The sequence below is a fragment of the Chrysochloris asiatica genome, unplaced genomic scaffold (assembly GCF_000296735.1).
Source record: "Chrysochloris asiatica unplaced genomic scaffold, ChrAsi1.0 scaffold00033, whole genome shotgun sequence".
In the NCBI taxonomy this organism is placed as follows: Eukaryota; Metazoa; Chordata; class Mammalia; order Afrosoricida; family Chrysochloridae; genus Chrysochloris; species Chrysochloris asiatica.
In genome coordinates, this window is record NW_006408551.1 from 1702384 (window position 1) to 1719362 (window position 16979).

The 16979-nt window shown below is 40.2% G+C and overlaps 3 protein-coding genes across 3 annotated transcripts in view; 1 reads left to right on the forward strand and 2 right to left on the reverse strand.

Moving 5' to 3' along the window:
* Positions 1-12314, reverse strand: part of SARNP (SAP domain containing ribonucleoprotein) — an 82364-nt gene extending 70050 nt beyond the window's left edge. The window contains exons 1-4 of the mRNA XM_006859588.1: positions 12279-12314; positions 11877-11950; positions 10528-10580; positions 9341-9405 (exon numbers count right to left, since the gene is read on the reverse strand). Of these exons, the coding sequence (XP_006859650.1) occupies positions 9341-9405; positions 10528-10580; positions 11877-11950; positions 12279-12314 (228 nt within the window). The remainder of the gene's footprint in view (positions 1-9340; positions 9406-10527; positions 10581-11876; positions 11951-12278) is intronic.
* Positions 12315-13518: 1204 nt separating this feature from the next.
* ORMDL2 (ORM1-like 2 (S. cerevisiae)) lies at positions 13519-14771 on the forward strand. The gene is made up of 3 exons (XM_006859396.1): positions 13519-13693; positions 13862-14013; positions 14576-14771. The coding sequence occupies exons 1-3, from the start codon at positions 13520-13522 to the stop codon at positions 14709-14711; spliced, it is 462 nt and encodes a 153-aa protein (XP_006859458.1). The 5' UTR covers position 13519; the 3' UTR covers positions 14712-14771.
* A 1198-nt stretch (positions 14772-15969) lies between these two features.
* DNAJC14 (DnaJ (Hsp40) homolog, subfamily C, member 14) overlaps positions 15970-16979 on the reverse strand; it is an 18687-nt gene continuing 17677 nt past the window's right edge. The window contains exons 5-7 of the mRNA XM_006859397.1: positions 16686-16846; positions 16495-16597; positions 15970-16257 (exon numbers count right to left, since the gene is read on the reverse strand). Of these exons, the coding sequence (XP_006859459.1) occupies positions 16047-16257; positions 16495-16597; positions 16686-16846 (475 nt within the window). The 3' untranslated portion in view covers positions 15970-16046. The remainder of the gene's footprint in view (positions 16258-16494; positions 16598-16685; positions 16847-16979) is intronic.

Consider the following 16979-nt stretch of genomic DNA (forward strand, 5'->3'; position numbering starts at 1 on the left):
ATGAGAGACGAACTTTGGCCATCTTGGCCTCCAAGGAGCACTCTTGGCTGCACTTCTTCCAAAACAGATCTATTGGTTCTTTTGGCAGCCCATGCGTGACAGGAGAGAACTATGCTCCACATGATTAACAATAGTTAATAAGAAAAATGATTAACTAAAAGAAAAACTATTAACAATAGTTATAAGAAAAATGATCACACACTTGGATGTAGCAGTAATGTCAAACTCTTATAAAGTTTCTAAAAATTTACTCTCAACTTTTGTTCTTATGACTAATTGGTAATATAGCTGTTTCATGAATCAGTACTGGACTGTAGCCCATACCTTGAATATCATTAATCTAGAATCTAGATTCTCGGTGACCTCTAGTCCATTTCTTAAGTAAGAATCTGGATCTTTTCCATACTGCCACTTTATTTCCTTTCAGCTTGTTGGGAAAAAAAGTCTTACGTTTGAAAAGTTTTTGCTGGTTTGTTATGGCAGTACTATGTTCGCTGTAGAATAATTACAAAATAGTGAGAAGTACAGAAGAAAGTAAGTCACCTGTAATCCCAGTACTTAGAGATCACTTAACATTCTAAATAAATGTGCCAAAGTATATAAATAAGTAAACCATGCACAAAAATAAGTCATATGCCTTCTCTGTGTTAACATGTTGCATTGCTTACAAATAATTTTTTTTTAATTTTGCTATCAAGTCCATTCCTACTCCTGACGACTCCATGTGTGACAGGACAGACTGTGCTCCGTATGATTAACAATGGCTGATCTTTTTGGAAGATCACCAGGCCTTCTTCCAAAGCACTTCTTGGTAGACTCCAATCTACAACCTTTCAGTAGGCAGTATTAGCCATTTATACGGCCTAGGGATTCCTTACAAAGAAATACAGTTTCTTTATTTTCTGTTAACTCCCAATTTTCCTTATTTTTCCATTGTGTCTCTCCTACTTGGCTTAAACAACATTTTTTGATAAATATTCAAGCACTTCTCCCTCCTAAAATTGTGTCTGAGTATAGGTTAACGCTTCTAAACACTGTCAGGTAAAATGGCTAGTCAGTGCCATTTGTTTACAAAGGATGTTGATCTACTACAACCTCATCTGTACTTAGAGCTGACATATAAAAGATAATTGGTTACAAATGGCCTATTGCCATGAATAGAATCTATTGCCACTTGCCACTGACCCTGTCACTGCCTCTTGGCCATCAAAGTCTCAGGTCCCAGAGCCTCCCAGCCCCTTAGGTCTCTGCTCATTCTACAGTCTTCTCAATACTATCCTATCCCCTTCTTAGTCAAATAGGACTAAGTTTTTATATACAGTTTTTACATAATGTTGTATTATTTAATTTGTAATATCAATTCTTCTTATGCTAGGACATTATTTTAAAAGGTATATAGATAAGTTAACTATTTTGTGATCTGTGGGAGATATGTTGTTGTTAGGTGCCAATGAGTTGATACCGACTCATAGCGACACTATGCACAATAAAACACTGCCTGGTCCTGGGCCAACCTCACAATTGTTGCCACACTTGAGCTCACTGATGCTCCACTCTGCCAATCCATCTCACTGGGGTCTTCCTCTTTTTCTCTGGCCCTCCACCTTACCAAACATGATATCCTTCTCCAGCGACTGGTCCCTCCTGACAATATGTCCGAAGTATGAAAGACGAAGTTTGGCCACCCTGGCCTCCAAGGAACACTCTGGATGCACTTCTTCCAACACAGATCTGGCAGCCCATGGCACTTTCAATATTTTCCTCCAACACCATAACTCAAATGCATCAATTCTTCTCCGGTCTTCCTCATTCACTGTCCAGCTTTTCGCATGCATATGAGGTTATTGAAAATACCATGGCTTGGGTCAGGTGCACCTTAGTCCTCAAGGTGACATCTTTGCTCTTCAACACTTTAAAAAAGGTCTTGTGTAGAGCCTAATGCAATACGTAATTTGATTTCTTGACTGCTGCTTCCATGAGTATTGATGGTTGACCCAAGAAGAATGAAGTCCTTGACAATTTCAATCTTGCCTTCATTGATAAGAATGTTGTTTATTGGCCCAGTGGTGAGGATTTTTGTTTTCTTGACATTGAGATGCAATACATACCAAAGGCTGTAGTGGGTCATATATCCATCCAAAATTGTCAGCCTCTCAAGTTTCTTCTTGGGAAGCTGCTGTCCCAATTGTAATACATGCTGCCATTTGACAAGGACCTATATAACTACATGAATCTGAAAAAAATGGGTCCCACCCCACTAATCCTATCAGAGTATCCCATAGTATTCTTGTTTTTGTGCTGCCAAGTCGGTTCCAACTAATAGCAATCCTGCATAGGGTTTCCAAAGAATGGCTGGTGGGTTTGAACCACTAACCTTGCATGTGTCTCATATAATTGCATCAAATTCCATATTATCTTTAAAAAAACGTGCTACCCCCCCACCCCCGATTTCAGCATGCCTTCTATTACTGAAAACATATAGCATCAACAAAAAAATTCAAGGGTTATGAAAGGATTAAAATACAAACAAAGTGAAAATGAAGTCATTTCTTTTCACACATATTTCAGCACATTTACATTAGAAGTAGACTGAAAATCCTTTTGAACCTCAAATAAGAATTTATGATAAATCTTATCCATTTTTACATGAATTTGATTTTTAAATATTTCTAAATAATTTATTTTAAAAGCAAGATATATTGAATAAATTGAATGTTATATGAATAGCTCAATAAAGATGTTTACAAACACCTGAGCTACAAAACACTGTATACAATATACTAACACTACTGCAAAGATGTGAAAATATATACACATACACAAACACACCTATACAACATACATAAATACGATGTCTGGAAATGTTAAGTACTATTAGATGAAATTGGGAAGAGAAAGCTAACTGGGACAAGTGTAACAGGGAAACTTTTTACCAAAAACCCTTTTTGTACCTTTAAAATTGTGTAGGAATTCTCTATTCAAAAACAATTTTCAAAAATCTTATTTATTTTTCAGTATTAATAAAGCATTCTCCATTCTACCTATCCAGCCCACAGAGAAAGGACAAATCAACTGATTACATAATACACTCAACTCTAGTAAATTATTTATCATCCTGTGATTTTCCTAGTTTTCTAATCTTGAATTTTGATTCAAAGCTATGTTGTTGTTGTTGTTATGTAGTGCCTTCAAGTCGATTTCAACCCATAGTGACTCTGTTTAGGGTTTCCAAGGAGCAGCTAGTGAGTTTGAACCACTGACCTTGCAGCTCAAACGACTTTGCAGTCTGACACATTAGTCCACAGCGCCACACCAGGACTCCAAAACGCTCCATGTTGTTGTGGTTAAGTGCCATCGAGTCGGTTCCAACCTATAGCGACCCTGTATAGGGTTTCCAAGGAACAGCTGGTGAGCTTGAACTACCGACCTTGCAGTTCAAATGACTTTGCAGTATGGCGCATTAAGCCACAGCGCCACACCAGGACTCCTATAGGGTTTGTAAATTCTTTCAGAAGATACATTTTGTATCATCTACAACATATCTACTGTGGCGCTGTAGGGTAAGCACTGGACCATAAGGTCTGTTTGAACAAAAAAGGTTGGCGGCTCAAATTCACCAGCCACTCTTCAGACCTATATAGGCTCGCTATGAGTCAGAACTGACTCAATGACACTTAACAACATTTCATACAGTATAAACTCAAATATGTATTTTCAAGTACTAGCATGTGATCAAACATGCAAAGAAGATGCACTGATAATTACTGGGTATTGGAATGTGAAAGCTGGAGACAAAGACCAAAAGTTGGAAAACAGAGACTTGGTGATAGAAATGATACTGATAGAATTTTGCAAGACCAATGACTCAATCATTGCAAAAACATGGAAGACACCAGATGGAAGACACAGGAATAAAATGACTATATTTGTGAGAACAGACCATGGAGCAGTTCAATATCATCAGCCAAAACAAGGCTAGGGGCAGACTGTGGAGCAGACCATCAATTGCGCATATGCAAGTTCAGGCTGATGTTGAAGAAAATTAAAGCAAGTTTGTGAAAGCCAAAATATGACCTTGAATATATGCTACTTGAATTTAGACAGCATCTAAGAATAAATTTGATGCATGAGATACTAATGCCCAAAGATCAGAAGAATTGTGGAAAGATCAAGAGTATCATACATGAAGAAAGCAAAGGGTCATTAAAAAGAAATGAAAAAAAAAAAAAAAGTAAAAGTAGGAAGAGACTCTGAAACTTGTTCTGGAACATACAAAAACTAAAGCAACTGGGAAGAAATGAGGAAGTAAAAGAGCTGAACAGAAAATTTCAAAGAGCACCTCGAGAAGATAAAGTCAAGTTATTATAATGGTACAAAGACCTTAAGCTAAAAAATCAAAGGGGAAGAATTATGTACAGCATTTCTGAAACTGAAACAACGGAGGAAAAAAACCCAAGCCTCAACCTGCATTACTGACCTGGTGTTGTTGTTGTTATGTACCATGCAGTCGATTCCGACTCATAGCGACCCTGTACACGATGTGGCGCTGCAGGTTAATGCGCTGGACTACGAAGTCGGTTTGAATCACAAGGTCAGTGGTTCAAGCTTACCAGCTGCTCCTCAGAAACTCATAGAGTTGCTATGAGTCAGAACCAAATCAAAGGCACTTAACATCAACAATAAAATGGGCAAAGTACTGAAAGAAGCAGAAAGCATCATGGAAGGAATATACAGACCAACATAAAAGACAGCTAGCTACGTGGCCAGTCAATTGGGAAAAAAATCCATATCTCTTCCTATTCCAAGTGGAATGAGGAAATCTAGATCATTAACATCATATGCAAGTAAAATTTTGCTGAAGATAATCCAAAAACGGTTGCAGCAGTACATTGATCATTGATCAGCAGTACATTGATCAGCTACAAATCCTGTCAGCTCTACTTTGAAAATATGTTCAAATCTAATTCATCTCTGGACATATTGTCAGGAGGGACCAGTCACTGGAGAAGAATATCATGTTTGGTAAGGTGGAGGGTCAAAGAAAAAGAGGAAGATCTTCAGTGAGATAAATTGGCTAAGTGGCAGCCTCAATGGGCTCAAGCTTGGCAACATTGTTAAGTTGGCCCAGGATCGGGCAAGTGTTTCGTTCTGTTGTGCACAGGGTCGCTATGAGTCGGTATTGACTCGATGGCACCTAACAAAACAATCCCTTTTCAGCACCTTGAAACCTACTCCCCTGGTCTTCCTCTCATACAGACTACTGTAAAAACCTCTTCAACCACTTACCTCACTAGTTTATTCTCTACACAGTATTCAGTGACCCTTTGAAAATATCAGCAGTTTTTCTGTTCTATTGTGCATAGGATTGCTATATGAGTTGGAACCAGGTTGTTGTTGTTAAGTGCTATGGAGTCTGTTTTGACTCATAGTGACCCTGCATACGGTTTCCAAGACTTTAAATCTTTTGCAGGAGCAGAAAGCCTGTGGAGTGGCTGGTAGGCTTGAACTGCCAGAAATTTAAGCTGAATTCAGAACAGAACACAAAATGAGGGTTACCACTACTCATATCAGATAGATTTTGGCTAAAAACAGAGAATGCCAGAAAGATGTTTATTTATGTTTCACTGACTATGCAAAGGCGTTCAACTCTGCGGGTCATAACAAACTATGGATAACATCTGAAATGGGTATTCAAGAACATTTAATTGTGCTCATAAGGTGATCCAACAGAATGCAGAAATCATCAAGCAATACCATTAATATCACATGCAAATAAAATTTGCTGAAGATAATTTAAAAATGGTTGCAGCAATGTATCGACAAGGAGCTGCCGGAAACTCAAGCTGAATTCAGTAGAGGACACGGGACAAAGGGTATCATTGCTGTCGTTAGATGGATCTTGGCTAAAAGCAGAGAATAACAGAAAGATGTTTACTTGTGTTTTATTGATTATGCAGCGATATTTGACTGTGTGGATCATAACAAACTATGGATAACATCTAGAAATGGGTATTTCAGAACAAGTGCTTATGAGGACCCTGTACATAGACCAAGAGGCAATCCTTAGAACAGAACAAGGGGATACTGAATGGTTGAAAATCAGGAAAGGTGTGTGTCACGGTTATATCCTTTTACCATACTTACTCAATCTGTATGATCAAATGACATACTACATTAGGCAAAAGTACTACAAAAGATCTTTTTAAAGTTTTAAATAGCAAATATGTCACTTTGTTGAGGACTAAGGTGTGCCTGACCCCAGCCATGGTATTTTCAACCACCTCATATGCAAATGAAAGTTGGAAAATGATTACTGAAGAAACAATGCACTTGAATTATGGTGTTGGCAAAGAATACTGAAAGCACCACGGACTGTCAGAAGAACAAAAAAACATTTGTCTGAGAAGTAAAGCCAGAATGATTCTTAGAAGCAAGGATGGTGAGACTTTGTTTCTTGTACTTTGGACATGCTGTCAGGTGGGATCAGTTCCTGGAGTAAGACATCTTGTTTGGTATAGTAGAGGGTCAGAGAAAAAGAGGAAGACCCTCAATGAGACAGACTGACACAGTGGCAGCAACAATGGGGTCAAACATACAATACCTGTAAGGATAGCACAGGACTGGGCAGTTTTTCTGTTCTATGTGCATAGGGTTGCTATGAGTCAGAACCAACTTGATGGCACCTAACAACAGTATGTGCCAAAGTGTTAAGTACTTTGAATGTATTTTCTCATTTAATGCAGACAACAAACCTATCTGGTTGGTATTATGATCCCTAATTTATGAAATTAAGAAAATAAAACATAAAGAGATTCAGTTGGTTTATAATCGCACAGATAGTAAATGACCCACTGCCAGCCAGAGTCAACTCTAAATGGTAGATTAGTGAATTGCTCCCTAGGACTTCCAAGACTAGATCTTTGTAGGATCAGACAGCTTCATATTTCTCCCTTGGAATGGCTGGTGGGTTTGAATCATCAACCTTGAAATTAGCAGCCCAATGTTTAACCCACTATACACCAGTGCACCTTTTGCTAGTAGACAAAGGAATCAACATGCCAGCTCAGGTTTTTCTGGTTCAAACTCATAATCCTAACCACTAAGACACTGACACTGCACTCTCTTGATTCTTTTACATCTCTTCTTCAGCCTCAAAGGAATCCTGATGGCACAGCAGTTAAGCACTCAGATACTAATAGAAAGATCAGAGGTTTGAACCTAACAATTGCTCCACAGTCTGCTTCTATAAAGATTGTTGTTGTTGTTGTTAAGTGCTGTCGAGTCGGTTCTGACCCATCGTGATAAAGATTACAGCCTTGGAAACCCCATGAAGAAGTTTGACCCTATGCTATAGGGTAACTATAGCAAAGGGTTTAGTTTGGTTTTTTTCTTCAGACTCCTTCTTAGCTGTTGTTCTACCCAACTCCATAAATACTGACATTCATTATGATTCCTTCTTTCTCATTCTACTTACAACACTCATTCACTACCCAGAATCAAATCAGCAACAAAGCCTATCAGTTCTACTTTGAAAATATATCCAAATCGAATCCCTTCTCAGTATATCTTGAAAACTACTCCCCTGGTCTTTCTCTTATACAGACTACTGTAAAAACCTCTTCAACCCCTTATGTCACTAGTTTATTCTCTATATAGTACTGAGTGATCCTTTGACAATATCATCAAGTTGTTAAGAGCCTTCGGTCAGTCCAACTCATAGCAACCCTGTATACGGTTTCCCAAGGATGCAAATCTTTGCAGGAGCAGAAAACTTCATGGAGTGACTGGTAGGCTCAAATCACCAATCTGGTGGTTTGCAGTCAAGTGCTTACCCTACAGACCCATTGCACTCCCAAATTCAATCTGCTATAGGGATCCCTCCCAGACCTGTGTTGTGCTGAGGTGGAAGATTTAAGCCCAAGAAATTACTATTTGAGGTGGGATTTGCTGTTTGGTTCAACTGCATGGTGCTATTGTGTGAAAAAGCCATCCAAGGATAGATAGGTCAGGTCATGTCCCTCAAACCAATTCCCCATTGGTTTCACATATCAATAGGAGTAAGTGCCAGAGTCCTAATGATCACCCATAAGACCATACACATTCTGTTCCCTACCATTACATCTCCGTGAAGCCTGTTCAACTATTTCTACTACCCTTGCTCACTTCAATAAGTTAGAAGTGGCTTCTTGTGATATTTCTTGAACACTTTCCACACAGCTTACTCCACCTTATTTTAATTCTGCTTAAATATCACCTTCTCAATGAAGCTTTACTTGGTTAACCCTTTTAAAATGATAATTCTTCCTACTCTACTTCTCATTTTGCCTTAAAGAACTTACTGTGCCTTTCCCAGTAAAGTACAAACTCCATGGGGGCCAGGATTTTTGTGTTTTGTTCATTGCTAAATCCTTATTGTTGTTGTTGTTAAGTGCCATCGAGTTGGTTCCAACCCACTGCAACCCTTTACAGGGTTTCCAAGGAGCAGCTGGTGAGCTTGAACCGCCAGTCTTGTGGTTCAAACCAACTTTGCAGTCCAGTGCATTAGCCCACAGAGCTACACTATTCAACAAATATTTAAAAAAATTAATCCCAAACTTTTACTTTCAGTCCTTGAGCAAAAGACCCACATTTCCAGCTGACAAGTAAACTTCTTCAAGTGGATGTGCCAAAGGCACCAAACCCCAAAACTAAACAGCTTCTCTCCTACACAAAACTGGCTTATCTTCCCAACCTAACAGTTGTTGTTGCTAAGTGCCATCGAGTTGGGATCTGACAGTATCGCTACCAATCTTGCAGTCATCTTTCATTCCTCTAATATCTAACTTATCTATAAATTTCATACAATTCTACACTCTACATCTCTTTCAAATTTGATCTCATTCTAACAGCCACTACCTTATTTCAGGTCTTAAACATTAATTCATTTGATGTTTGAAATTGGTATTGAACACTTACTGTGTATCAAGCATTCTCTTAAACACTGGGAAATAATCATCAAAAAGAGAAAGTGTCCTTGCTTACATGGAATTCACAATCTAGTAGTGTCTTAAAAAAAGGTACAAAGTCCTACAAGCCCAACACTATCCAGCCAATTCCAACTCATGTTGAACCTATAGGACAGAGTAGAACTGTTCCCCAGGGTTTAAGACTGTAAATCTTTATGGGAGCAGACAGTATCACCTTTCTTCTACAGCACTGCTGGTGGGTATGAACTGCTGACCTTGTGATTAACAGCCCAACGTTTAACCCAATATGCCACCTGGGCTACTTCACAAGATCTATAAAAATACATAAAAAGAGGCTAGACCATGATGTGCATGGAGAGGTAGGGAAAGCTTACTTGGGTAAATAAAGTTGAATGACAGTAGTTACATAAAGGTATTAGGAAGAGGGGTGGCAGGAACACTAAAGGCAAAAGAAAACTGGAAGCAAATATAAAGATTCTGGGTTTTATGGTCAAAAAGAGAAGCAGGAAGTTTATGATTTAAGAACATAGCTGTAGACAGACTGCTTGAGTTTGAGCCATAACTTAGGCATTTTTATACATTCTTATACAGATTTGACAAAAAGAACTTTATAAACCAACAAAAAATTCATAAAGGCAATTCATGGGGATAGCTGATGATTTACTCCATGGGTTTCAAAAACTGACACTATGGCAAAAATTACTCAATTAGTTGTTTAGTTACTCTGTGCTTTAGTTTTCTCATCTTAAAATGGGACAATAGTTGTATTTACCTTATCAAGTGATAAGAATTAAACCAGTTAAAGTACTTAAACAGTTATGACTAGCACTTACCACATAATAAATGGTATGTTAGTGTTTGAAATGAATGACGGTAGCTATTCTGAGAAAATGGAAAAAGCCACTGTGGTTGGAGTGTGATAAGCTACAGACTGAAGAGATTGACAACAACATCATTAAAAGGTTTTCAGTACAGGAATAACTACTGTAACAAACACCTAGCTGTTAAAATCTGTTGCCCTCTAGATCCCATCCTCTACACTACCAATACAACACAAACAGGTGAGACCATCCCCCCATTTCTGCCTACATGACAAGTCAAACTCCTTACACAGTTTGAAGTTAAGTGCCGTGGAGTCAGTTCTGACTAACAGGGACCCTGTATAGGGTTTCTGAGGAGCTTATGGGTTTGAATCACCAACGTTGCAGGTAGCAGTCCACTGCTTATTTTACAGTACCTTATCAGGACTCCTTACACAACTTCAAAGGCCCTTTCCAGTATCATTCTAATCTATCCTTTTGGTCATACACTTAACCTACTTTCCTTTTTTGCTTTTTTTTTTAAAAAATGGTAAAACCTTATGTCAACCCAAAATTCATGATCACTCCATCAAGACCACCAGTTGAACCAAAGAATAACTGTTCTGGAAGTCATAATTAAAGGCATGGGTTCTTAACCAGAGGTCCATGGACTCCTCAGGGCTACAAGGTAGTTTTATGAGGCCCCTCAAATCGCATGCAAAATATGTGTACATGCCTTTTTCTGGGGAGAGGGTCCATACCTTTCATCAGAGTTTCAAAGATATCTGTGACCTCCAAAAGGTTAAGAAGTGCTCTAGAGAAAAAGCAAAGACAAGCAAATGTGATTAAAAGAGCGAGTCCATTTTAGACTGTCTGGAATGCCTCATGTTCTCTTACTCTAATACCTGAAATCAGGTCTGAGGGCATTTTGTAAAAAAGGACTTATCCAATCAAATGCAAATTTACTATAGATCTGAAAAATACAGACTTGATGGAAGGAAGAACTCTGTAAACCAACACAAAATCCATAAAGATATATCTTGTGGGCAACTGATGGATTTACTCCAGGGATTTAAAAAATGGTATGAATAGGAAGAAAATACTAGACTTTCTATTCATATTTCCTTTTATCTCAGCCATTCAAAATCACTTTTTGTGTATGTGCTTTATAATATATGTAATAACATAATAGTGTATTTGTAATTGATAAATAAGTACACACACATTGAAGGTGGTAGCTCAAATTCTTTACTCATGATTAGATAGACAGTAAGAAGCTACTGATATATCTATACATTTCAGTACCACCAATTTAACAGTTAATTCCAGGATAACACAAAACCCACTAGTATAATTTAGAAATCAAAGGTAAGAAATAGATCCGCTTTCACAAAAAGGCAATTGGTGTCACTAGTAAGTAATCAAGAAAGAACCTCTCCTTAGCCTTACTAAAACATAACTGGTTTCAAGTTCTAAAACTATTGGTCATCAAGTCCTAAAGGATCAACTTTCAATTTTGGCAAAATCAGCCTCCTTTTATCACAATTCCCAGGATGATGTGACAGAAACATCTAATGGGAAAACTGTGAAACACAAATGGGCAACTTATCAAGATACTCTCATAATTATCCTAAAACAAAACTATTCTTTTTTTCCAGGAAAATGACCATCTAAATGTGAGGAAGCTACCAAGACACATGGCTTTAAATAGCTTCTGTGATTTGGAGTGTCACTCTGGTGATACCAAGAGATGCAAGGTCCGTGTGCCATAGGAATAGGGCAGAGATAACCTTCAGGCTGTTTTCCCACAGAACTGAAGTTTTCTCTCCAGGGGTAATGCCAGAAACTGCGGCCAGGAGAACTGGAAACCACTAAGAGAATTCAAAAAACTTTAAAACTTGAGGACGCTGTGCCTTTACTAACTCTTAAGGCCTCCTGGGCCCCAAGCATCTCCCAGGTTTCAAAGTTAGCCCCAGGGGACGTAAATCCCACCTGTAAAAGGAGTGGGCGCATTTTCTGGACCAGGTTTCAATCCTAGAGGACATAAAAACGCAAAGGTGCCATCACCTGCTAATAGAGAAATCTCAACTTTGGTCAACGGAAAGGATACATCAACCAGAACGAAAAAGGGGTCCCGTGGCCGGCGTGGGGCAATGAGGAGGGTACCACTGACGTAATGTAGCTCTGACAAGAAACGAAAAGGGGGTATAACAGGTAGAAGGCACTTACACAACCCGGTGGGGAAGGGTGACCGGAGATACAGATATGAAGGAAACCAGGAAGTCGAAGTAATACGTAGAGTTACCAGTAAAGTCGTGCGGAAAAACGGAAAAGTAGGGAAAGTGTAGCAGGGAAGAAGGCAGGCACAAAAGAAAAGCCGGCTAACTACGACGGGAGCCGGAACACAAAATGCAAAAACTTGCAAGGAGAACAGGTAGGAGAAGGCGCAAGCCACTATTCAAAATTCAGTTCTCATAAAAGTCCAAATCAGTCCTTCTCCCCTTTACTGTACCTTCAGCTTATGAAGCTCCACCGTCTCCGCCGCCATCTTGCTACCCCCTCGACTCTACTAGGCCCCCACCCGTGGCCTCCGCCTCTAAGAGCTCCCGCCTAGGCGCACAGAACCACAGCTGGCCAATCGCTGACACTCTTACTTCCACCCTACACCATCAGCTCTTCCCATTAGTCAATAGGTGGCGTGGGTCTCACTTGTCTAGGCAGCTTTCCCCACCTCTCTCTAAAGGTTGGGACAGAGTAAAGGGAGGGTTCTCTTCTGAACGACGGAAATGACGACCAATTGTGCGTCCCCATTGCAAACCACCAACCAATAGGTTACGGCACCGCTAATTCTGTTCCACCAATAGGGAGAGAGAAAATGGGCGGGGGCTGCTTCCTGAAGAGTACAGGTGTGTGAAAGCCGGCGCTGCGCCCTAGGAGGGAAGAAGCTGTCAGGTAGGGGATACACGGAGACTGGAAAGGGGTTGCTAAGAAAAAAAAGGTGAGGGGCGGAGAGGAAGGTGTGGGGAAGTTAAAAACAAGAGAGACGAGTATTAGATAGGGCCCTGAGGGTACCCGACAAACAGGAGGAGAGATGGGAGAATCGCCGGACGAGCTCCGTAGCAGGGTTTAGAGAATTTTAGGTAGAGGTGGACAAGAGCTGCTGCCTAATCAAGCATCAACTTTCAAGTTTTCACGGATTTAAAAGGGCCACGTCCAGATGACCAGAACCACTCCAGAATCAGGGCTAGGGTTCCATCTCGAGCTGTTGAGTAGTCCCGGGCGAGGTCTTGCTGCGCCCACGCTTGAGAGGAATCGGGATGCCGGCTTCTTGCGAGCCAAAGAAATGAGGGACAGGATTGACAGACCCAGCAAAAAAAAAGGGGAATTAGAAGTAGCTTGGTCCCCGCAACTCTCTGGGTGGTTCGTTAAATCCTGTGATCTTCTTCTGGAGTTTCAGTAAAAATGAGATACTCCTATGTCTGTTGTTGCTAGAAGCGGGTGCACCAAACCTTGGCTTATTTCAAATTACAGTAAAAATTGCTGTCTAAAATATAGGTTAGATTTTTCCTGTCTTTAAATTTTTTTCCCAAGCCTTCTAGTTTTTCTTTGTCCATAATGGGAAAGTTCTCATTCCCCGTGAAGTCATGGGATTTGGGATCATTCAGGAGAGACTGGGAGGCCAAATGGAACAAGCTCTTCTAAAATTGAAAGGAAATTGAATTGGACTCCTGCCTGATCCTCCACTGTGGTAGGATGAATGTGGGGGTGGCACACAGTGAAGTAAACCCCAACACCCGAGTGATGAATAGCCGGGGCATCTGGCTGGCCTACATCATCTTGGTAGGACTGCTGCATGTGGTTCTCCTCAGCATCCCCTTCTTCAGCATTCCTGTTGTTTGGACCCTGACCAACGTCATCCATAACTTGGTGAGCACTAAACTACACCCTATATTCATCCCAATTAAAAACAAAATAAAATGACCAGTTCTTTGGGGCTTGGTCTTCCACTTGGAATCCTATTAATTCCTACCTTAGAATTCTTGGGTGGGTTGAACTACCTTCTGCCCCTTCATACTGTCCTTTCCCTCCTCCTAGGCTATGTATGTCTTTCTGCATACTGTGAAAGGGACACCCTTTGAAACCCCTGACCAAGGAAAAGCTCGGCTACTGACACACTGGGAGCAGATGGACTATGGGCTCCAGTTTACCTCTTCCCGCAAGTTCCTCAGCATCTCTCCTATAGTACTGTAAGTTTGGGGGGAGGGGGGGATATGGGAGATGCTGGATAAGAAAGAGCTCCACAAGCCAGGTAAAAAGACCCACAGAAAAGTTTTTTTAAAAAGCAGGCTACTCATCCAAGACCCTCTGAAGGTATCGTGGTATACTAGTTTTAAACCTAGGGAAAACAGTTAAAAAGTAGAAAATAACAATCAAGCATTCCTTGTTCCTGGTAGGGGAATGGAGACTGAGAAAAAATGCAAGTAAAACCAAATGTTTTTACACTTCTAAAGAGAAGTGAATAAAGAAATGATGTCAATCTATGAAAACTGTGGGGAGTGGAAGCGAATAGGACTTCAGCAGTCCTACAGGATGAAACAGTTTCATTGGCACATGTCATTACCAATTAAAAAGGTACTATCGGATGATCTCCCAATCCTAACGTAAATGTTACTGATATAGCTGCAATGTTTTCAGATGTCATAGGACTACATGGAACAGAACTGGTCATTAAAACAACAGAAATCACTGGAAAGACATGAATGTGGATAAAGGCAGGCAAACCTCACTCATCCTGTTTCTTCTCCCTAGCTACCTCCTGGCCAGCTTCTATACCAAGTATGATGCTGCTCACTTTCTCATCAACACAGCCTCACTGCTCAGCGTACTGCTGCCTAAGTTGCCCCAGTTCCATGGGGTTCGTCTCTTTGGCATCAACAAGTACTGAGGGATGGCACAGGGGACAGCTCCACAGGGGTGGAGAAGACATTGGAATAAAAGGCTGTAATGTGCTTCCTTTCCTTCTCCATATTATCTTCTGTATCTTGAAAGCCTAATAACTATACACCCTTTCCCACACCTCCAGGAAGAGATTGATAAATGGAGCTCCTTGGGCTCAGCCAGGCTAGGAGCAAGTTTCTTTGAATTAGAAAAGGCAGATGAGGTAAGGGTTAAATCTCTTCTCCACAGCAGGAAGCCATGTTTGGGCAACTTGTTTGTTAACTTTTTCCATATCTTTCACCCCCACCAACTTTGTGCTATGTTTTATTATATGTTTTCCTTATAATAAAATTACTTATTTTCCAAATCAGGTTAATATTTGGTAAACAGGAAGAGAGAGTAAGGCGATGTCTTCATAAGGCTAGGGAAGAAAGAATGTTTGACTCACTATATAAAATTTCTCCAAACTATTTTTTAACTTCTCCTTTAGTCCAGTAGGGGGTGATATTCACTCTCAGGTAATACAATATGAAAAGACTTTTCAAATGTTAAAAAGGGGTCCAGCAATATGGGCAAATAAGAGAGGAAAAATACAAGTTGCCAGTTAAATATTTATAGAAAGATAATTCCCTGGCTTTAAATAGATATGTACATACAAATATGAACAAACTTAAAAAAATACAAACCCTTGGATCATAAGGGGACTGCTGAGAATCCCCTTATCCTTCCCCCTCAACCAAGGGCCAAAGGGCATGAGTCTGCTTTTTAAAAATTATTAATTTTGGCCATCCCTGCAGCAACAAGCCTGAAATTGGGTTATTACCCACAAGGGTGAAAGTCAGAGGATGAAAGAATTCGAAGTTTCCACTCTGAACTCTATACAACTCCTAAAATTAGGGCTACATGCTTTCTTGTTCTGTCTTTTAACTAGTATATGGGTATAAAGGAGGGGAGATCCATCCTAAAATGGTTGAAGAAATAAGAAAGACTCAGTTTAAAAGGGGGGAGAAAAAGTGTCATCTGCTCTAAAAGCAAAAGATAAGACAAAGGCAAACAGACCCCAGGGAAATAACCAGCTCCCACACTGCTATGGGATACACTGTATAGTCCAAGCCCTAGGTTCTTAGCACTAGCCACTTCCTATTTCTTTGGTATTGTCAGAAGACAAAATTCAATTCCTGGGTACTGGGGAAGAAGGGAGAATGATTCCTACAAGTACTCAGTGAACAATTTGAGCTTAAAAATTTCCCTTTTTTAAAATAAGCAAATCAAACTCCATCCTGTGCTGTACACAGCCCTTTTGACTCCCTGACATTGATTTAAAGAAAGATGAGAAGGGTTGTCAACGCTGGAAGGGCCTCCTCATTTTCTTCCGCCGCTTCTGTTTTGCTTCTCCCTTGGGTACTGTGCTGTTGGGCTTAGAGGCCGTGGTAGTGCCAGGGCCAGATTGAGGAGATGCAAAGAAGTTCCCATTGGACATCTGGCCTGGGGGTACTTGAAAGATCCGACTCAAGAAATCCTGAAGGTCAGCAGGAGGAGTATCTGGAGTGGCTCTGCGAATAAAACAGAAGAAATAATGAGAATAGAAATGTTGCTGGGATCATATGATTACCTAAGTTAAAGATACTTAGCTAGTTCCTAGAGAAAGAGGCACTTGTTAGCTGCCATGGAGTCAACCCCAGACTTATGACAATTCATGTGTTAGAAAGCTACTCCCAAATAGTATGTCATCTAAAACCGGACTCAAAACTAAAATTATGGATAAATTAATGAAGAAACATACCACTTACCTTTGCCTCCCACTGGTGCCTGGGACCCGAGAACCAAATGAGATGTGATAGGGGACTCTGTGGGTATCTGGGGAAATTCCCACACGCTGGCATCCAGCCCATTCTGCAAACATGAAAACAAAACAGCACAGTTTAGAACACAAATGAAATTAGGTAGTATGAGTTCATTCTTCTAGAGAGCAAAACTGTACCTGTGATGTCATACACCTTTCCATCCATTAGTGCAAAGTAGGTGATCTTGAGGCCTAACATGCTTGATTCTGCCCAAAAGTCTCCTTCGTCGGCAGGATGCAACCTGTTACACTCAGCACAGTATCTGGCGCTCTTAGGCTCCCGATCCATTTCAAACCTCCTGCAACCCAACAAAAGGATAATTCCTCAATAATTTATCAAGCCTACCTACAGCACTGCTGTAGTCCTATCATTGCTGACAAATATGGTCGAAACATCAAAAGTTATCACAATTCAGTTATATATATATATAT